A 22,734-nucleotide genomic window follows, 5' to 3' on the forward strand; every position below is an offset into this window, starting at 1 on the left:
ATGAATAACCTATAGAGATCTAAATATGGATTTCAGATACTACTCACTGAGTCCCGGAATCTGAAAAGGGTGTTTTGAAATACCAATCAGTGCACACCACGTATCAAGCTCTAGCACAATACTCTTCCCTCCTCTCATGTATACCAGCAACATTTTTCAAAATGCAATAAAATGCAAACCATGTAATGGGTTGAAGAAGGAGTTTGTAAAATATCAACACACGTTTGGGACCTGAAAATTAATAACCAACTTAGAACAGTGTGCGCCCAAGGAATCGCACAGGTGCTAGTGTTTATATATATATATGTTAGCGCTTAACCTTTCTGTGACTCCACTGTTCAAGAGTAACTTCCTATGAATAAGACTACCAAAGAAAAGGGAACGGGTCCTTATTCTAGAAGTTCAACATTTCCAAACGATGATCCATATCAAAGCCTAAGAAAAAGGTATTTTTCTTTTAAATCATCATTAGATCGGAGCCATACTCCAGTATCAAAAATCGACTTTATTGGTAACGAAATCCAGCCCGGCCAATATGTTTCGTCCTATAAGGACTTCATCAGGGTTCTTCTATCCATGAGCATTTTATATATGAACAGGTTCCCAACATTCCCTTGAGTCCTCAGTCCTGAAAGATCATATCACTTTCCAGTGGGATCGATAAGGACCTGAGTAGGAATTTAAAAAAATAATTTCTAAAATATTAATTATTAGGAAACCAACCATAGTTTTCTGAAATAACAAAGGTTAGGGCAGAATTTCTACAATACCAATAAACGCACATCATAAAAAAACAAGCAGATTTTTTCTAAAATTCTAAAAAGTCATACACATTTCAGAACAAAAAGGATTATGATCATTTAAAACATCAGGTAACAAGTTTCATGGAACAAAGCTTATCAAAACATACCACATAAACAGAAGGATTTTCCAAAACACCAATCACCATACCATAGACAACTAAGCAGAAATGTTTAAAATACAAATCAATACTACTGCCACAAAGTGTGTGCAGGTGCCTTAAAGAAAGCAACTATGGTAACTCAAATGATCCAGAGCCAAACTGTGATAATATGCCTCAGCCTAAAGCACTCCAACACACTATGTATGCCTCAGTAGTATTTACTGGCTCCTTTTGCAGCAAAGAGTTAAGGTCAGAGTCCTTTACACCATATACAAAACATAGGAGTGCTCTGGACCATGAAACCTTCTGAAGTAAGTCCCCCATGACACACAAGCTTGGAATTTCAGATTCAGCACTGGCATGTTGATACCAAAACACTTTGCTGATCCAAAGAGGATTTGGACAGGATTTTGCATTATTTAAGCAGTTTATTTTACAGATCGTAAAAAACTTTAACAAGTGTGCTCCATTACTCCTTTCTGTATTTCAATGAAGTATAACTATTGGGTATTTAGAGTTCATTGAGTCTTTACTATGTGATATTTTCAAGCTGACAGAAGACCCTATCATGCATGAATTGAGATCCACGGCATAGTCTTTACTTACCCATGTGCCTAATATGTTGTCCAATTATTTTTCCTTTTGTGAGTGAGGTTATCCTGATGCTATTGTCCCAGTGTCCGCCACTAAACAATAGTTTTCCATCATGGGAAACCACAAACAACTTCGGGGTGATCTCTAGACCTGGTGCAAATGGGCCATTAATACTTCGCTGGGTCCTGCAAACAAGCAGTACATACAAGGGCTCAAACTTATATGAAAGACCAACATAAAGCGGTTTAGATGCAAGCAGCACACTACAACACACATTATACAGAACTACATAAGAGTAAAGGGCAACTCTAATTAAAATAAAATCCAATATCTACACAGTTTGTAACAAATAGTTTCTATTGTATGCAGAAACCTGAAACTATCAGAGGTACATAAATATATATTTCACTCAACAGATGTCAATGCATGGTATGTAGCATGCTTTATTTGCATGTGTATTACATATAACAAGTGTTTCACCTTACCCAGAGAACACTGGGTTTAATCAGAGAAGTGGGTCAGAATCACATTAACAAGATCTTGTGTATAGGGCAGTAGCCATTCTGCCCCACTACTTTTTAGGACTTTTAAAATGCTGACAATTCTTGGAAAGGAATAAAGTCTCAACTACAAGCTGTCAGAAGACCATGCCAATTACAGAAATTGAGTACCTAAGATAAACAAATCAAAGACAGAGGGAAGTGAGAGCAGTCTTAAATTAAAAGAATGGAATGACAAGAGTCCAGAGTTAAACACTGCCTGGAAATCTAGGCATTATTGGAAGCATTGACAGATGTTGCAGAGGAGCCAAGTTACCAATGCAAGAGTCCGAACCCAGCTCGGCCTATCACAAGCCACAGATGGGCCAGCCGTTGTTCTTGACTTTACTTGCGACAGAGTCTGAGAAGTGACCATGCTGCCTACACAGCCTAATGCAAGCATGACTTGGGATTCAGCAGAGGCAGTGAAAGCAACTCAGGAGCAGGTGGGAACTCGCACCCCTGGGATCTATTGCGGTCTCTTTCCTTAGCCTTGTTTTTCCCTCAGGAACACACAGGAGACTGCTCAATCATGGAGACTCCTTGCCCAGGTATCTGACATAGGTAGCTTCTTTCAACACTTTTTTATCTGCTTTTGCATTAAATAACCCAACACCCCAACACAAGTACTAAAGCATCATCGTTTCTAGAAATGTGTTTTGCCTCAGCTGGTGGACAATTGCCTAGTTTATCATGCAGTGGTTGGCCCAAACCTGCATATTGCTACTTGATATTAGCACAGCATGATCCAGAGTGTGGCAGCAGCAGTACTACGGGCAAGAATGTATTGTGTTGCAATGATAGTCCAGAGAGGGACACCAGGGGCAACACAACATAAAAGGCTAGAATGTTGTTGTAATTACCAGATCACCTCTATATTAAGGAAACCAGGGCCTTCCATAGCCACTTTTGGCCATGTTATTGTAGTATATGACAAACTTTCAATTTTATTTAAATTACAGAGTTATGCCAACAGCAAAGTCCCAGGTTTGCAGATAGATCGTAAAATGGTAGTTGGAGGTGGAGGGGGGGGGGCAGAGTTTACAAAGGAAGGAATAGATCCTGAAAGACATAGCCAGTCCATACATTAGCTAATGCTCACATAAGCACATAAAAATATCCATCTGTTGTAAATACAACATTTTCAACCACAAGGAACAGCTTCTTAAGTATGGTTTGGGTTCCTTCTACAAATAAACATACCACAACTGACAGAAAGATGTATTAGCATTTAATCAATAGAAGGAATGTACCAGGGAGAGGGAGAGAACTATATATAAAGGTGATCATTGTTAATGTTCCTATTGCATGCTTATTGTAAAGAGTGAACAATCACACCAAGGGCCCTTTTGGCGCTCTTGGTAGACTCTAGTACCAAAAGAGTTCCAAAAGGCTTAAAAAAGGACACACGTTTGCTTGCTTACTGGCAGGGTGATTTTCATTTAACCTGATGAAGTCAGGGAATTAATTTCAAAGTGCTGGGCCACGATAAAGATGTATCCACCTGCCTCCATCCCTTCTGGTAGCAATGGAATTTTGTGACTGGCAGCAATGGAATTTTGTGACCTGCAGCAATTTGCTGCAGCCATCTACTAGCTAGAGAACAGTGGGCCAACCAATGCCTAATGGAGAGTGTAAGGAAAAACCTCTTTTTGTATGGTCATCCCCAGGTTTTTCGACTGATGTTGCTGGTCTTTCGACTCCGAGAGTGAACTGAGGCCCGCTAATCAGACCTCAGTGCCAGAGCCCTGACCCTAAAATGTTTGTCGAATTGGTTCTACCCAATTGGAAATGGCTAACTTACCTGTAAGCCCCTAGCATATGGTACACTAGTACCCATGGCATGTAGGTTAGAGGGGCAACCCAGGGCTTGTAGCACTGGTCGTGCCACCCTGGATGTCCTCCAAGTAAAATGAGTCTCCCAGTCTACCAATGCAGAATGGTAGAGCAGTTGTGAACTGCTAATCCGACTTTGCCATTGAAAGCAATGGAAAAGCCATCACTTATCTTCAGGGCCACTGGAATTACGTGGCAGGAAAGGATCAAATTATGTGGCAAGGCTTGAGCAAATTATGCAGCACATTTTGTAATAATATAACTTCATTATTTCATCATTGTTAAACTTCGTAACACTGTATGGGCATTGGTTTCATCCCAGGAGTACCAGTTTAACACCCAAGTATAGCAATAAGCAACAGAATAGTAAACGGCAGCTTTGCAAAGGGTCTTCCCATGCACGGCAACATATGTCACTGCTGTTTTAGTAACTTTTAAACCGATTGAGCTAGAATTTTTTTTGTTGTTAAAATCGGCATATTATGCAGTGGATAATAGATAATGTGGCAAATAAAGCAAATCTATAATTATGCGAAAATCGATGCAGCCGCACACTTGCATCTTTTCAGAGGCCCTGCTTATCTTGTTCATCTGTGTAAGTTATCCCTCAGGCAGGCCTACCAAGTCGTAAGGCAGGGTGCAAAATATGATACATGTACTGGCAGTAAACACACAAAACTACTATTTTTACTGTGTAAAGACTTAGTCGCCCAATTGGCAGGCATGGGATTACTCCTCAGCTGTGCTAACTCCTGAACGGTGCGACAAAAGTGGGCACTCCAAGGTATCAAACAGCTTGTTACATTAAGCCCGACTTGTATCTCAAGGCAAAATTAATGTAACAAAGTTTTCCTTGAAAATGTTTTTAAGTGCCAAATTTGTTGGCTTGGCCCAAGCTTATTTCCAGTTGAGTGAAATTACTTTGCTTTACTATTGCTTCCAAAATCAATATCTCTGGATCTTTTTCACTTTAGTGTCTAAATTCTTATAACAATATAGTCTTTTTGAATAAATTGGTGTTGGAATTATTGAGTGTTGTGTCAATTTCTTCTTCAATTTCTTAGGTGCTGTTTAAATGCTTTATAATTGTTGCTCACAGCCACCCAGGGTTGAGCTGAGAGCTTGACAGATGAAACCTAAAGGTCTTAAAGGGGTTGGTAAGTGTGTTACACAGTGAAGTTGCACAACCAGACCATATAATACAGCCAATGTCATCACAAAGAGGAGCAAAATGCAATATTAACCTCAATTTACAGTACACAAGGTAATATACTTGACTTGCTTGACCACAGTCAAGTGTTTTCTAAAAAATTAAGGGAACCCTGGCACCACGATTATTTCTGGAACTCATCATAAGAGTGGAATGCCTCACTACTATTCATCACCATAGTCAAGGCACAAGAATACTGTGGCAATAGCTGTGATGTCTAGTCAGTTAATTTGCATAAAAGGTGTATATTTTCCAATTAACTTTAATTCCAAGGAGCAAGTATTTATCAGCTGGTGAATCTAAGGGACTAATGAAAGGTTAGTCGTTGAAACCCAAGTACCATGCCAACGACACTGGAAGATGGAAAGCCACCATTAAGTCAGACAATCTGGAGTTTGAAAGGCCATCTTTAACTGCTGCCTATTTCTTCTAGGAGTTCCAATAAAAACATTCAGCATATCCACACAAAAAATGCCACCTTTTATTTTGAAAATGAAAGTGCTCCATTGCTTAATAGCTAAGTTTGTGTATTCCAATCTCTTGGAATGACTATGGGATAAACAGCAGCACAGTCTTTGCCTGCTGTACCTGGCCTTGATGGATTTATTTACCGCATTCGACTGCATGAATAGGGCCAAGTTAAGGCTGATTTTGATAGATTTGGGAGTGGAAGCTTCCCTGGTGAACTTTTTGTTACCATTACATGAGAATCTAGGGGCCAGGGTTTGATACAGCCAAGCAGGAAAAACTTCTGATGTTTTCCCTCTAGCAAATGGGTTGCGCCGGGGTGAGTTTTGGCACCTCTTTGTCATCTATATTAATGAATTAAGTACCCATTTGTCTGCTTCCACCAGAGATGTACCAAAAATTGCTAATTCACTTGTCCCAGCATTATTTTACATATACTGAGGACGCTGCTCTAATGGCTAGGACGCCCAGTGCTTTATGCATTTTGGTAGAGTACTTTGTTTCATTTATGGGTAGTTTAGACATGTTAACAAATTATGGGAAATTGCACATTATGGTCTACGGCCAGGCAGGAGAAATCTCTCATCCCTAAAGATTAAAGATCATACTCTGAGCTCTGTACAGAATTTTAGTTACCTGGGTGTTACCTTTTATTCGTTTTAACTCCTGCCAACCCCAGGTCAACGTAGCTTGCATGAAGCTAGGTAGGGTGGCCGGGTCTTTAGTCAATCTTGTTGGGAGGGAAAGCAGGGGACTCATTGGCCCTTATATTAAGCTCTATAACCTGCAGTATGGCCCTACAGCTACTTATGTTGGGGAGGTAAGAGGGTACCACAACGCCTCCCCAATTCAGGTGGAAGAAAATAGGCTTTGCAGAGAATTCCTGAACCTCCCGCCTATGAGTTCCCATTTCATTTTACATTCTGAATTAAATCTGCCTTATGTTTCCCGACAGAGTCAAGGTGGTCCCACTCATGCTTTGGGAGAGTGTGTGGTCAAATACCAAAGCAAGCTTTAACAGAAAAGACTGAGTTTAGACAAGGGTCTTTCAATAACTGGGTGAAATATGTCTGTAAGTTCTTTACTGACATAGTATACGATAAGTAAATCAGATTTGTTTTTGAGGGGGGGGGGGGTCTCCCCAGGCCGATCTTGGCCCTGGGGCCTGGCCTAATTATTTGAATAATGTTTGAGGAGGGGGGCTGGGTGGACCCCCTTTCCAGGGCCGATCTTGGTCCCGGGGACCCCATCACTGGGGCCAGGCCATGTCACCTGGATGCCCCCTGAGGGCACCAAGTCACAATGATGGGGACCGCGGGGGGAGCCTGAAGGCCCCCCGCAGTCAAGGCAGCTCCCCACCTCCTTTGGGAGCCAGTATTGCTGTCACAGAGAGGGAGCTGCCAAAATAGCTCCCTCTCTGTGAAAGCAGTTTCCTCTGTTTTCCTGCTTGCATCCCTGCAGGCAGGAAAACAGAGAAAACCTCCACTCGCATGAAGTGAGAGCTGTTTGACAACTCTTACTTAATCAGAGGTGAGTATTTGCTCTGACTTGGTGGAAGCTGTCAGCTCCCACCAAATCACTGCATACAGCTATGTCCCGGGGGTGGGCACCCCAGGGCATAGCAGAAGCCGGCCTTGGGGGTTGGCGGTCCACAGGGCCATTAATGGCTCCCTCAGGGGGGCTGAGCAGCACCCTCCAACATATAAATAGCCCCAGGGAGGTGGCGGTCCCCGGGATCCACAACGGACTCCTTATCTCTTTTTAAATGAGCCCCGGGGAGGTGGCAGTACTGAAAGTTAGCTTTCTGACAAATTTGGTGTAATTTTGTCCAGTACTTTGGGCTCTAGTTATGTTCAAAGCTTAACATAGGGAAACACATGATTTTAGACCCCATTTTTTTTCTCGCCCCCCGCTTGACAGATCACCCTGAAACTTTCAATGCCAACAAGAATCACCGGCACACTTTTTTTTGGAAGATTCGTCAAATGCCGCCAAAGATATAGGCAAGTCAAAAAACACTTTTTCTTTAAAAACATGGTCCTAACTATAACTACCAACTGGCAACCACCAGTAGGTAATATGGCTAAAACCTAAATATAGATAGGAAAAAGCTATTTATTCTTTCTATACTAACCAAATAAGCTACACAAATATCAGAACTTCTAAAGTTATAGCTATAACCTACATTATAATTTCTGCACCACCTTCAAATTAATATAACTCGTGCACCTCCGTACACAGTGCTGTCAATTCACTAGCCATTGTACATTAACTATGGCATTTATGTGGCATAGAGTGATCTACAGCTGCGTGGTGTAGACTGGAATAGCATAAAGTGGATTGGCAGTGGTGTAGAGTGGAGTAGTGCAGAGCAGACAGGTGCGGAGTGGCATACAGTGTAATAGCATTGAGTGGATTGGCATAGAGTGGAGTGTTGAAGAGTGGAGGGGTCTACAGAAGTGTGGCGTAGAAAGGAGTGCCATACAGTAGAGTAGTGTAGAGTTGAGTGGCGCAGTGTAGAATGTTGTAGAGCAGGGTGATGTACAGTAGAGTGGCGGAGAGTGGAGTGACACAGAGCTGAATAGTGTACAGTGGAGTGGCGTACAGTGGAGGGGGTAGTGTCAAGTGGAATAGTGTAGAGCGGAGTGGTGTACAGTGGAGTGGCGTAGAGATGATTAGCGTAGAATGCAATAGCATGGATGTATCTCTACTTAAAGCCTAGAAAGCAGACTAAGTGTGTTTTAAATAATGTTTCACGCTTCCAAAATTGAAAGTGTGGAATATAGTTTAGACCACACTTAGGGGGTTATTCTAACTTTGGAGGAGTGTTAATCCGTCCCAAAAGTGACGGTAAAGTGACGGATATACCACCAGCCGTATTACGAGTTCCATAGGATATAATGGACTCGTAATACGGCTGGTGGTAAATCCGTCACTTTTCCGTCACTTTTGGGACGGATTAACACCTCCTCCACAGTTAGAATAACCCCCTTAGTCTGTGTTCTGGGTTTTAAGGTAACATATAATGTAGTACATACTACTTCTTAGCATTTTCTTTTCTGTAAGTATTCTGTACTTCACTATATTTACCCTTAAAATCCAGAGCACACAATTAATTGTAAAATCTTATCAAAAGTTAAATATATTAAAAAAACATTTTTTTTAAAAACACTGCTATATTTCTACTTAAATATAATGTAGCAGTGCTTTTCTAATTTTTTTAATTATTAATTTTAAAAAAATGTAAATGTTGTAGTACTTTCTAGGTAGCAATGCTGTACTAACTTTTAAAAAATATATAGAAAAATATAAATAATTTTCCCTACCTATTACCAATTTAATGAAATGGCAATAGGTAGAGAAAAAAATAACCTACTACCCTTATCTAAGACCCTAACCCAGAATACCACCAAGATATGGTGAAAACAACATGGCTGCCTTTTACTTTTGAAAAGGCAGCCCTTAGATAATCACACACTATCTTGTCAATGGCAAGTACCACAGTATACCTTGAAATTACTGCGGTATACCGTGGCTCAATATATTACCACGTTTTAGTGTCTTATTACTTAGAAACTACTGAACCAATTCAGTTCAAATACCAAAAAAGATCTTTTGTACACCATAATCTCTATATTTACCAACTTTTATTAAAATCCGTTTTAACGTTATGGCAGTGTACAAAGTCTATTGAAAATACATTGGTGGAAAAAGTTTGGGGTCTCTTTTTTTCTTTGCACCACTTTAGCGAATTCAGCACCAAACTTCGTATTATCCGCGTATGTAGAAAAAACAATGGCTATGCAAAGTTTCGAGGAGATTCGTCAAATGGGTCAAAGTTATTACCTATAAAATATTTGAGGAATTTCTATTTCTCATAATCCTAACTATAACTACAGAGTGGGGGCGGTGGGGAGCGAGAGTGAGAGATTTCAAGAATAATTGCAGTTACATTTTAAGAATAACCAAGCAAAGAGCAACCACAAAAAACAGTGTGGTAAATGCCATTCATCTTGCAAAGTTCCATTCAACAGTTTAGGTAAAATTGTTTCTCTGTAATTGTATTCCATGAAATGACTAACATCTGCACATACCCTTTCCACTTAAGGACAGGGCTAACACAGATGTGCACATAGTTTGTCCCTATCACACAGATACAAGCTGAAGAACACTAGGTTGGAATCTAGAGTAAATACCAGTGGTCCAGACTATCTCTAGCTTTTCACCTCTTTTGTGCCAAGTATATGCACTTTGGCACTGTTAGGGGTTCATATTTGTCCAGTTGTATCCCTTGCAAACCAAACACACACCACCGCCATGCAAGGCAGGTATCCATAATGGAAACAGACAAGTAATTGTGCCACAAAAATAACTCCACTCTAAAATAACTGTTATTCATTTTAATCTCTAGTGTAGCCAGTCACATCATGTGACCCTTTTAATTCATCAGTTAACCCTCCACCTCCTACGCAAGTCCTTCAAGTGGATCCCCCACGAACATAGAAAGACCGTCACACACACCCTCATCACCAGCAGACTGGACTATCGCAACGCACTCTACGCTGGAATCAACAAAAAAACTCACCTGCAAACTACAAAACATCCAGAACACCGCCGCTAGACTGGTCCTTGACCTACCTCGACACTGCCACATCTCGCAACACCTGTGCACATTGCACTGGCTCCCCATAGAGAAAAGAATCACTTTCAAGATCCTCACCCACGCACACAAAGCCCTCCACAACACCACACCAGCGTACCTGAACCAGCGACTCAACTTCCACGTACCTCACAGGGCCCTACGCTCAGCCCAGCTCTCTCTCGCAGAAGTACCCCACATCAGGAAAACCAGAACAGGAGGGCGTTCCTTATCCTACCTCGCACCCGCCGCCTGGAACGCCCTACCCATCCACATCAGACAAACCACCTCCCTCCTCAGATTCATGAAGGAACTAAAGACATGGCTTTTTTAAAAACCACCTCACTGGTAAACGCTACATTTCTACCCCACCCCCCTCAGCGCCTTGAGACCCTAACAGATGAGTAGTTGTGCTTTACAAGTACTGATTGATTGACTGATTGAACTTTGACAGAAAAAAAACACACTGATCTGTTTGTGTCCCTTTAAACTAAACATGGAAAGCTTGTGGCCTGAAGCAAGTTCAAGGGCTAATTCCCATATTGCTGAATGGTCTTACATAAACAAAGTGAAGTGTTAACTCTGATCTAATACTGCTTAGGTCTATCAATATGCTGCATTCACCTTGGCACAAGTAATAGACAACTTAACTAAACACAAGCTATTTAGTTCATACTATGATTGTCTGGAGCTACACTTTTCTTCATTGCTTTACTTACTTTGGGTTTGTAACAGTTGGATCTTTCACAAATGTGAAATAGTTGGAGATGTTTCGGTCATAGGGCAGCCAACCGTGAGTTCCAATAATGAATTTCTGGCTCACAGTTACCTGGAAAACAAGATTGAAGGAAGCAATCAATCTGAGAAATGTGGTTCTCAACAAGTTATGAGTCTACACGAAGGAACTTATAGTTGCCTTGGGTGCACCTTCTAATATTCCTACAGACCAATGGAAGGATAGGATTCATTTTAGTGGTTGGATATTGTTCTCTCCACCTAGACACCGATCAAGAGGCCCTGCTTCACTCTTTTCTTCTGAAACTCAGACTAACCATACTATTACAGTGGAGGAGTACGCACCTCAGTAATCTGAATTTAAATTACATTGTAGAAATGTCAAAGCAATACAAATCCAACAGATTGTTTCATTTCCTCTGGAGGGAAAAATAGTTGTCAATCATCAATTTTATGTACAAACAAAATGTTCTGCTGCTGCAGCCTAAGTTTTCAAATATGTTGCACAACCCATTGTGTGCAAAGATTTCTAGAAAGCAACAAACTCCATGCTTGATATGCAATGTGCTTCCATGCTCATCACAATATTTTAACATTAGGTCACCTTAAATTGATAAGCTGAAATACACCTGGTAGAGGGCCAATCAAGTTCCATTCCCTTTCGCTTCAAGTATACATTTGTAGTGACCGGACATTCAACCTACTCCGAACACATGAATAAAGCCTTACAGTGGAGCAGTATTCTTTCATTAAATATGTTCAATTCAAATAGTTCCGTAAATGGATCAAGAGCAAATGAAAAATGTTTTGAGATACAAGATTGTTTAAAACCTATTTTGTAATTTTCATATTTTTAGAAATACTTTTCTTACGTAGTTCTATTCAAATATAGATAACGGTAATAAAATGTTGCCTTTTTATACAAATGTTTTGCTTTATTTGGAGAAATGTTTCTCTTTGTAGATCCAGCACGTTTGCAAAGATTGTTAATGTTTATGATTAGTACTGAGGATTCCATGGTAGGAACAGCCAAGAAGAACAAATTACTTATCTTTAGTAACACCTTATCTGGTAGAGACTCTTATCTAACTACAAATTCCTCACCTTTGAATATCCCCAGGTGTGACTGGATCCAGAAGATTTTCTAGCAGTATCCTGCGTGCAGATAGGTAGTGTCACCTGGTTCCACATTTGCAGCGCCAGAAGTGACATATGGGGTACCTATGTAGATGCTACCTCAACACTTTGACATCAGTTACTTTTGTTAATTTCCATGCCAAATGCATAGAGCTACGATGATAACTGACCACTGGTGTGAAAAAGACTAAGGCCATGAAAAGGGTGTCCCTTACACCTGAACAGGTTCGCAGAGTGGGGCGCATAGGAGGGTCGGTAAGGAATCTGCGGCTAGATAGAATCTCTATCACATAAGCAATTACTGAAGGTAACTCACTTGTTCATCTGATAGAGACTTCTAGCCACAGATTCCTTACCTTTAAATAGATGCCTAACTAATACCTCCAAGGAGGTGGGTCTACAGCAAAAGATTCTGCAGGATCAAATGGGCGAAGTGCCTGTCACTAAGGACCTGACTATCCATGTAGTAATAATTTGTGAATGTGTGCAAAGATGCCCACTTCGAAGCCTGGCAGATGTCCGGGAGAGGAACGCTGGGTGCTAACGCAGTGGTCTCAGCCTTGGCTCTGGTAGAGTGAGCCTGCAAGCCCTCAGGGGCTGTTTCTTGGCCAATGTGCAGCAAATCTTAATGCACAGGACAATCTGTTGAGAGATGGTTCTTTTCTGTACAGCTTTTCCTTTCTTTACACCCACATATCCCAAGAAGAGTTGGTTGTTCACCCGGAACTCTCTTGTGCAGTCAAAGTAAAACGACAAAGCTCTTTTTGTGTCAAGGAAGTAAGGTCTCTCCTCTTCTTTAGAAAGATGAGGTGGAGCAAAGAAAGTAAGCAGAGTGATGTTCTGGGCGACATGGAATGGAGTCTGTGAGGAAATGGGGGGTATTATATGGTGTGGTTGTGCACCCTCACCGAGTAATATACTAACCAACTCGCTATAGGTCCAGTAGGTTTTGGCTGTAAACACTTCAGCTCAAACCTGTGTAGCTGTGGTACTGAGCTGCAAAGTTGCACAGGGGAACAAGTGTTAAGTATTTTAACAGTGTAGGAAGCTGGTTTCCTATATAGTGGACCGAAATGAGGTACCCTGTGCAAAGAGTCAAAGCAATCCCCAGAGGTATCACAGAGGCACAAATGACATCCCAAATGTTCTCTTTTTGGGTAGAGGGGTCGAGCAGTCAGGCATATCAGAGGGTAGTGCTAAGCATGTAAGGGACACACTCATGCAGTAAGTAAGACACACACTCAATAAAGAAATCCGACACTAATCTCCTGGACTTAGAGGGGCTTTTGGGGCTGGGTCCAAGGCCACACCAACAGTTCACCTCGGGGAGCTCTGATGCGTCCGGGTGCACCTCCCTCACCTGCAATCCCTCATTTGCAAGTCTCTCCAGGAGCAGAAAGCTGTCTCATGGACAAGGCTCAATGTGTGCCCGGGAAGGTACAGGAGTTTTGAAGGTAACAAAGTGGCCTCTTTACTAAAACTGTTCAGGGGTTAGCACAGCTGGGGGGTTAGCATGTATCCTTGTGTACTTGTAGAAATAGTCGTTTCACATGTTTCACATGTAAAGTACGTGTCCTGACTGTGTCATCATATGTTACACTCTGCCTTTAGGGCTCAGAAGGACTGCCAGAGATGTGACGTACACACATCCAGGGGACGTGTTGGCTTTGCCATTGGTTTAAATGGCAAAGTCAGGCTAGCAGTGTAAGACTGTTTTACCAGTCTGCAGTGGCAGGCTAGGGGACTTGTTTTACTTGGGGGATCTCCAGTGTGAAACAATCGGCACCGCAAGCCCTGAGCTACCCCTCTTACATGCCCTGGCTACTAGGGTACCTTTTACAAGGGACATACAGGTAAGTTAGCCATTTCCATTTGGGTATAGCTAATTCGACATACACTTCAGGGTCAGAGCACTGGCACCAAGGTCTGGTTAGCAGGCCCCAGTGCACTCTCAGAGTAAAAAAACACCAGCAGCATCAGTTGAAAAACTTGGATATGACCATACAAAAAGAGGCATTTCCTTACAGAGTCACAATCTTTGAAAGAACGGAGGCACACATCCGGAGACCTATCTTGGCTGGGTAAAAGGTGGTATAAGGAGGGCTTGTAGTTTGCTGACCCTCCTGGCCGATGTTATGGCCACTAAAAAGGCAGGTTTGATGGTCAACAGCCTAAGAAGGCAATCGTGCAGAGGTTCAAACGGTACACAAATGAAAAAGGTGAGGGCCAGGCTGAGGTCCCACTGAGGCATGATGAAGAGCGTGGGTGGAAACATATGTTCTAGTCCTTTAAGGAACCTAGCCACAACAGGTGACTTAAAAAGAGAAAGAGGGTCTAGCAACCGCAGGAATGCCCAGATGGCAGATAGGTAACCCTTAACTATGCCCAAAGCAGAGACTTGCAGGGCTAAAGACAAAGCAAATAAGATAACTTGTGAGAGAGGTGCACAAAGGGGGTCAACACTGTGTGAAGCACACAATGACACAAATTTCTCCCAACAGCAAGCATATACCAACTTGTAAGAGAGACACCTGGCTGCCAGAAGAACATCACACTTGCAAGCTGTCAATCTCCATGCATGTATGTGGACAGCTTGCAGTTCGGGTACAGAACCTTGCCTAGTTGCTGTGACAGACGATCCTCCCGAAGAGGTAGCCTAACTAGAGGACCTATGGTCATGGTCATCAGCTCAGGATAAACTTTTTGTGCCCAATCCAGAGTCACAAGAATGACCTCGGCCCGGTTGTTTCTGATCTTCTGGAGTACTGTTGGAAGGGGTGGTACTGGTGGAAAGACACACAGGAGGCCAGAGCTTCACTCAAAACTCTAGCGTGCAGGACTGCTGACATGGTGAGTTCTGAGTGGTGGAGAACAGATCTAACCAAGGATCTCCCCCTGCAGAAAGAGACCTTGTACCACCTCTGAGTGGAGACGCCATTCATGATCTGCTAGGCATCTTCGGCTGTGTTCGTCCAGAGAGCCCACCAGATATTGCACCACTAGGGAAATGCCATTATGTCCCAGCCATGTCAAGAGGCGTAGAGCTTCTTGAGAAAGGGTCCATGACCCAACTCGGCCCTGCTTGTTACAATACCACATGGTGGGGGTGTTGCCCGTGAACAACTGCACCAGTCTTCTCTTGATCGAAGGAAGAAAGTTTGTTTTTAAATGTCAAGCAAGTCACTCAAAGTTCTAAGAGGTTAATGAGCATCTTGAATTTTCCCTTTTTCAGGAAGAGATTGAGGTGCAGGTGCAGGTCTAGGATAGAATGAAGGCCTGGTTATTCTAGGGCACTAGAAAGTAGCAGGAGTAGCAACCACAACCTACTTCTGATGCTGGCACCTTCTCTACGGCTTGTGTAGACAAGAATGCCAGCACTTCCTGATAGAGCAAGAAGAGGTGGTCCTCTGTCAGCTGGTTGTGAGTGGGTGGCATGGGTAGAGGGATAGTCACAAAGGGGCGGGAGTAGCCCTTTTGGATGATTAAAACAATCCACTGGTCCGATGTTACTGAGCGCACGTGGTGCAGGTGATGGTGCATTCTGCCCCCCACTGGATGCCCCTGATAGTCAGTTGGAAAACTAAAGGGGTTTGGAGGAGTGGTGGACTGGCTCGACCTCTGGCTACCTGTCCCACGTGGTGTATGGAACCCTAGTCCTTAGCCACGAAAAGGCTGGGAAGCCTATTGTTCATGGTGGCCTGGAGGGTATGGACATGGTTAGAGACACTTTCTGTGACCATTTATGGGTGGAAGGTGGACTGGGGATGAAGAGGGGCCATAGACATGCCTAAGGACCTGGCTGTAGCTCTGCTGTCCTTAAAGCACTCCAGCTCTGGGTCTGCCTTCTCTCCAAAAAGACAAAATTGCATCTCTCCGGTCAGCAATAGCTTGGGTGAGTATGGCTTGGCTACCTAAGAGACCAAATATAGCACTTGCACAACCGAATCCCAGATCGTATGGGAATAGCAGCCCAAAAAGCACATGCTATTCATCGACCGTTGTGCAAGGCTAATAGAAGAGATTCACTATCCAGTGGAATAGTGCTGGGTAAGCAAACAGGGGTCTCCAGGAGCAGCGAAATGGACGCACACAATTGTCCTATGCACAAGAGCCCCTGTGCAGGGCTTGGACCTGGTCCTGAGCAGGCCGTCAGTAAGGGCTTCATTACAAGAGAGTAAAGATTTAGAAGGGGTACTCCTGGCTGAAGCACCTCTGTCAAGACATTTGTCTTGAATGCAACTGTGCGTAGCTGAAGGTCCAAGACTTCAGCCACCCTGTGCACCACTATAGCGAAAGAGGCTTTCTCCTCCTTAGCCATGGTAGGAGGAGCGACCAAACCTGTGTCAGGTGAGGTGTCTAACCAAATTGGCAATGCCAGTTCCTCATACCACTTGCCTTCATTCTCATCCAGGGGATGGTGGTATCCACAAGGGACCTCAGCCTCCTGTTATTTGTCTCCCTCTTCAGGTCTGTCAAATGCAAAAATGCACTTGCTCAGTTGCAGAGAACATGGTCCCAGTCAGTGCAGGAATCTGCGTCAGACGTTGCCCGTCTGGCTCCATGTTGGAATTGGGAAAGATGATGAGGACAGCACTGCCGTGGGGCTTTGGTGTTGCTGGGGTCTTCGACACCCAAGGAAGGTCTCAGTGTCGCTGACAGCTCTACTTCGGATCCAACATGCGATCCGTAGCTCCTGACTGGCGACGAGGGCAAATCCGCCAGTGAGGATCCAAAGAGGGCACCTCCCAAGCCCATGGGGCCCACAGGGGCCAGGCAACTTAAATATGAGGTGCATGGCCCCATAAAATTCCTTTAGCTAAGCAGGGATTGCTCCGGCAAAGTCAGGGAAGCGCAGGGAGACCCTGACTCAGGCTCAGCGGAAGTGTGTGGCCTGGCGGGCTGACGGTCCAGCACCTCATCTTTGTGTGACAAAGTCAAAGACCTCTTCAACTTCTTCAATTTCTTGTACTTGTGGGACTTACCAGACTTTGAGTGTGACAATGATCGCCGGGTGCGGCTTTACGAACAGTCCTGGGGCCTTCCATGTGACCGAGATCTTGAGCATTGCAGGGTCAGGGGACGAGGAGCTTGAGGGATTGCTCCCTCAGCACCTTCAGATGCATGGCGCAGTAGTCCTCACAGATCTTGGAGTCGTGGGCCCTTCACAAGAACCATAAACCACCAAGTGTGAGTCTGCCACAGACGGTAAACATCCTTCAGAACGCAGTCTTTACTACGCAATGGCTTTACCACACGTCCAAAATATGCAATGCCTTTCCCACACATTGCCTTTACCACTGGTACTGGGTGGTAAGCTCCTAAACCCTACAAATGCCCATACCGTACAATATTCACTTAAAAAATTAAAGGTTACAGAGACGTTATAGTTTGGCTCACATTTTAAATGTACAAAACCACAGAAATTCACTTTTATAGTTAGAGTTATTTCAAGTAACTATAACTTGTGCCCTAAAGTAATTATAACTTGCGCCCATCAATGCACAGTTTTATCATCAATAACGTTACTGCAAATGTTACAGTGATGTTATCAATGATGTTGAAAAAGATGTCATGAGTGCTGTAATATCACGGGTAATTAGTAGTGTATGGCGAGGTGAGTTATAGTTACCCTAGGGCACGCGTTATTGTTATTTCAAGTAAACTCTGAAAGCTGAATTTCTGTGGTTTTGTATGTTTAAAATGTGAGGGAGTTGAAGAGCACCCATGGCTTTTGTAGTGGGAAATCTCCCAGTCCGTCTTCCGCAAGGACTACAGCACCGAGACCGCTCTCATCGCTGCTACCGACAACATCAGGAGAAAGCTCGACAAAGGGGAAACCGTGGCCCTCATCCTCCTTCAACTTTCTGCAGCCTTCAACACCGTCTGCCACCATACACTTCGCACATGCCTCCATGACGCTGGAATCCACCACAAGGCCCTGGACTGGATCACATCCTTCCTCTCTGGCAGAACTCAGAGAGTCTGCCTCCCTCTGTTCCTGCCAAAAGCCACCAAGACCATCTGCGGAGTTCCCCAGGGATCCTCCCTCAGCCCCACCCTTTTCAATGTCTACATGGCGCCGCTCGCCAACATTGTTCGATCCCACGGCCTGAACATCGTCTCCTACGCGAACGACACACAACTGACTAACCTTCACGCCATCGCCAACTGGATGGAGGCAAGCCGCCTCAAACTGAACTCGGATAAGACCGAGATCATCATATTAGGCTCCAACAAATCAGATGGGATGACTCCTGGTGGCCTGCCACTGTAGGAGCCGCCCCAACGCCCACCACTCACGCATGCAACCTCGGCTTCATACCGGACTCATCGCTCTCTATGACCCAGCAAATCAACGCCATCTCATCCTCATGCTTTAACACCCTCTGCATGCTTCGCAAGACCTTCAAATGGAGCCCCATTGAAACCAGAAGAAAGGTCACCCACGCCCTCGTTAGCAGTAGACTGTACTACGGCAACGCACTATACTAGGGAAGAACAGCCAAGCCCAAGAGAAAACTTCAGCGCATTCAGAACACCTCAGCAGGACTCATCCTTAAACTTCCTCACCACAAACACATCTCAGCCCACCTCAGAGACTTCCACTGGCTCCCTGTCAACAAAAGGATCATCTTCAAACTCCTGATCCACGCTCACAAGGCTCTCCACGATGCCGGACCTGCCTACCTCAACGAGCGTCTCAACTTCCACGTCCCGACACACCAGCTCCGCTCCGCCAACCTCGCCCTAGCCACCGTTCTCTGCATCCACCATACTACAGCCGGCGGCAGATCCTTCTCCCACCTCGCCACCAAGACCTGGAACTCCCTCCCCGTCATCGTACGTCTGACCAAGGACCTTCTGACCTTCAGGAAGCGTCTCAAGACGTGGCTTTTCGAGCAATAGCACAATCTTTCTTATCCACTCTAGGAGTGATAACCCTAGAGTGGATAGATTCCTTAAAGAGTTTGTCTGCATGTTGAAGCATACCGAGGAGCATGGAAAAAAAATATATATCCCTGTGTGTGGTTGTAAGGGTTTCAAACATGAAGTGCTGTATCATGCAGCTCAACATTATGAAAAGCAGCTGCATGAGCTATAACTTGTTGATAGGATGTGCCATCCTCTGGTGGCGAGGGTCATGCGAGGTACACATCTGGGTCGTTGGTCAACATGGGATCAGGTTCATATGTGTCCCATGGATCTGGGTCCTGCTTTGTCCCACCAAATCTCTTGCAGTAGGTGAAGGAGATGAAGGAAGAAGGATGGGAGATTGAGGTGAAGCAGGGGTAGAAGGTGGAGGAGGAAGAGGTTGAGAAGGCTTGGCAGGTGTGGCAGAAGTCTTGTCAGCTTTCTTTGGAGGTGGAGTAGTGTCCACAGCCTCTTGGAAGGATAATTTCCTCTTGAAAGTACAGGGGGGAAGCAATAATGCGCCCTGTAACATCCTGGGTATGGAGACAGAGCTGCAGAGCGTAGATAGTCTCCAAAATGGGTTCCACGTGAAGGGGTAGCTGAATACTGGCTAGGGTGCTTCTGCTCTGAAGATGTTGTGTCTGTGGATTTCAGCACCAAAGGTTTTGGTCAGTGCGGTTTTCTCAGCACCGAGGTGGAGGTGATAGTTGTTCTTGTTGGTACCAAAGTACTCGGAGACGAAGTTCAGACCAGAGTGTCTCGGGCCGAGGAGCCAGAGATCTAAGCCGAAGTTGGTGTATTTGGTCTTAGCTATTTTCAGTGTTAAGCTGGAGGGCAGAGCAGCCAGAGCAGTTTTTTTAGGATCCGACCTTGGCCTGGTGGCAGTGGCGGGCCGGTGACCTCTGTAAGGGGCTTTTTAACAGTCTTAGGGTGGGCAGGAGAGGCCACAGTACTCATGGGTTCCATGGATGTAACCTTGTGGCTTTCCATATCTGACTGGACGTCAGAGTCATGGATAGAGAAGGCCTCCTCTTCTTCTGGCTCCTCCTGAGCGTGTTCCTCTCCAAAGATTTGGAGAGGAATCGGTTGTGTGCCATCTCCAACCCATGAGCTCTTTGGTCCCAAAGGGTCTTCTTCGACCAGAAGGATTTGCAGGCATTGCCGGTAGCTTCTTGGTGATTGGGGGAGAGGCACAGGTTGCACACCAGATGTTGGTCAGTGTGGGGGAATTTCGAGTGGCACCAAGGACAGAAACAAAACAGCGTCTGTTCAATCAGAGAATGAGGAGTCACTCAATCCTGTGACTCGAATATGCTTCTTTGAAGAAAAACAACTTGCAACACTCCACACCCAACACTAGATGGCAGGAGAATGCAGAGCATGTGTATCTAAAGTCACACATACCATCAAACGTAAAATGTTCTGATAGTAGCACATATGTTGTAGATTCACATGCTGTGCAGAGACAGTCAAGGATTATCCACTCTTTCTCACAATGCCCTGGCTAGTAGAAATTAGCAGAAGAAAATGTAAATTATGTTTACAAAATGTTGTCTAGTTCTGTACAGTTGAACAGCCTGCTGATTACCTGAAGAAAGGGTGATTCCTCCCACTAGAAACAGTGCCATCCTGTAAATAATACTGTGTAAATACAAGAAAGGTGTCAAGTGTTTCCTTAAGGGTCACCCAAACTGGAGTTAAAACCATAAGTTGCTAAAACCTTCTGGAAATCTTAAGCCTTGATTGAAGAGTCAGAGAATAAATGATGAGTATGGCAAGCACCAAGCTCCCCCTAAAGGAACAGAAAAGAACGAAGAGCAAGACCCCATCCAGATAAGTATCTAAATGTCCAACAGAAGTTCCAGCTGCAAGAATAAAAAAAATGAATGCAATGAAAAATAGGGAATGAATGGGCTGGGATGCACCTATTGTTCAGGTAAAGCCCTACTGTTTTGCATCTATAGTGCGTGCTCTCATAAGAGCAAAGACACAGAGTCACTCATTGTGGGTCTTCTTGTTCCAGATCTCCTTACCAACTGCAAGGTTTCCAAAATGCTTCCATTGATCTGGCCACTCCAGTCTTCTGCTAATTTTGACAATGCAGCCGATGTTGCCAGAAGGTGGGCTTTTATAGGCGTGCTGTTCCTAAACATCAAGGACTGGACCATGGAAGGGTCTTGGATGGGATTATTTATTTTAAGGTTTTCATAAAGACTATGGCAACTGGAATTTTAAGTATTGGAAACACACTATTTATTTTGTAAGCTGGCTACAACAGGGGCCAAAGAAGCTCAAATTAATGTAAATGCCAAGCCTGGGTTTTGCAATGATGAATGCTTAGTGTAAAACAGTAGTTTAAACACCATTTCCACATTGTTACAAAGCATGTTCCCATGGTTAGAAGTAAAATCTCCTTCAGAAACTCCATATGCTATTTACAGAGCTGAAAATTACCAAATTCTGGGATCTGAGGTGCCAAATCACTGCTTGAGTGAGTGGCAACAGAGCTCCTTCTGAGAGCACAACAGAACCACTTCCTTAGGTCAAACTTCTTTTTGGGTAGAAACATTTTCTGGAGATATCATCCCTTTCTCCAGTCAGCCCCCCCCCCGACATGGTTTCAAGGCTCCTTTCAACCCTAGTACTTGTTTCAAAGTTGGTCATCTTCTGGAGTCTGACAAAGATGCTGGTAGTAAGGCCAAATTCATGTTTGTGAAAGTATAAATCCTAAAAGAAGTTTTTTATCTTTGGCACGCTAAGGTTCTTTGTACTCTAGGGATAAGAGTGGTGCCATTGCATTCTTACAATGGTTAGTGGCTTTGATACTGTTTCTCACCATTAACTATTGTGAAGAGCTCTTCATACAAATCATCCCTATCCCTTTTGGTGTCTTTCTCGAACTTGGTTCTCAAAAGGCCTTTCAGGTAACTTGGCCAGTAATGCATTTCTTCCCAGAGACAAACTGTATTTACATGCCTTATAGTTATACTCAGCTCTAGAAAAACAGAGATTGAGGCTATCTTGATAGTCCTTCCAAAAGAGTGCATTTTGCATTTCTACTTCCCACTCACTCCACATAGAGATTCATTCTCACATGACTTGGTAGCTCCGCGTGGAGATGTTTTTTGAAGCATCAAACACATTATTTGGTAGGTGGCAAGGTCTTGAAGTTTCTTCTCCATGATTTTGAGTTTTATCTTCCTTATGAAGTTATTGGACTGGGCATTCCCAAACAACATTGAACCAGATAGTGGAAACATTTAATTTAAAGTAATGAGATCACAAATCATTTGATGTTCAGGCAAAACCGAAAATGAAGATGACAAGAAAAACAAGTGGAAAAATTCAGACCCTATTACTAAATGACATGATAGTGCACAACAAGTTAATGTACAATGTGCAGGCTGTAAATGTACACTTCCTATGATTACAAACTATTGATGCTGGTATGGGACAGTTGACACAAAATATAATGCTACAGTTTTACATATTTAATATGCACTGATTATCACCCAATGCCAAATTGTTTGAGACTCAAAAAGAGTGTACCAGATTAAAAAATATTCAGACAATAAACTCACCAGTATCTCTGGATTTCCTTGTGACATGAAGGAACGAGACTGGCTCTTTGGAACAAGGGCTTTGACTATAGGAATGTCGTTGCTGATTCCCTAAGAAGAGAGGAGAGGAAAATGTTCACATGATAAAGTAATGCAGAAGAACAAGTTACCTACCTTTGGTAATGCTCCTTCTGGTGCAT

The 22,734-nt window shown here is 43.7% G+C and overlaps 1 protein-coding gene across 4 annotated transcripts in view; it reads right to left on the reverse strand.

Annotated features, from left to right (window-relative positions):
* NBEAL1 (neurobeachin like 1) overlaps nt 1–22,734 on the reverse strand; it is a 672,403-nt gene that overhangs the window by 54,983 nt on the left and 594,686 nt on the right. For all 4 annotated transcript variants that reach the window (XM_069226032.1, XM_069226034.1, XM_069226033.1 and 1 more), the window contains exons 47-49: nt 22,556–22,645; nt 10,910–11,019; nt 1,511–1,683 (exon numbers count right to left, since the gene is read on the reverse strand). In XM_069226032.1, the coding sequence (XP_069082133.1) occupies nt 1,511–1,683; nt 10,910–11,019; nt 22,556–22,645 (373 nt within the window). The remainder of the gene's footprint in view (nt 1–1,510; nt 1,684–10,909; nt 11,020–22,555; nt 22,646–22,734) is intronic.

Source organism: Pleurodeles waltl, chromosome 3_1 (genome assembly GCF_031143425.1).
Source record: "Pleurodeles waltl isolate 20211129_DDA chromosome 3_1, aPleWal1.hap1.20221129, whole genome shotgun sequence".
NCBI lineage: Eukaryota > Metazoa > Chordata > Amphibia > Caudata > Salamandridae > Pleurodeles > Pleurodeles waltl.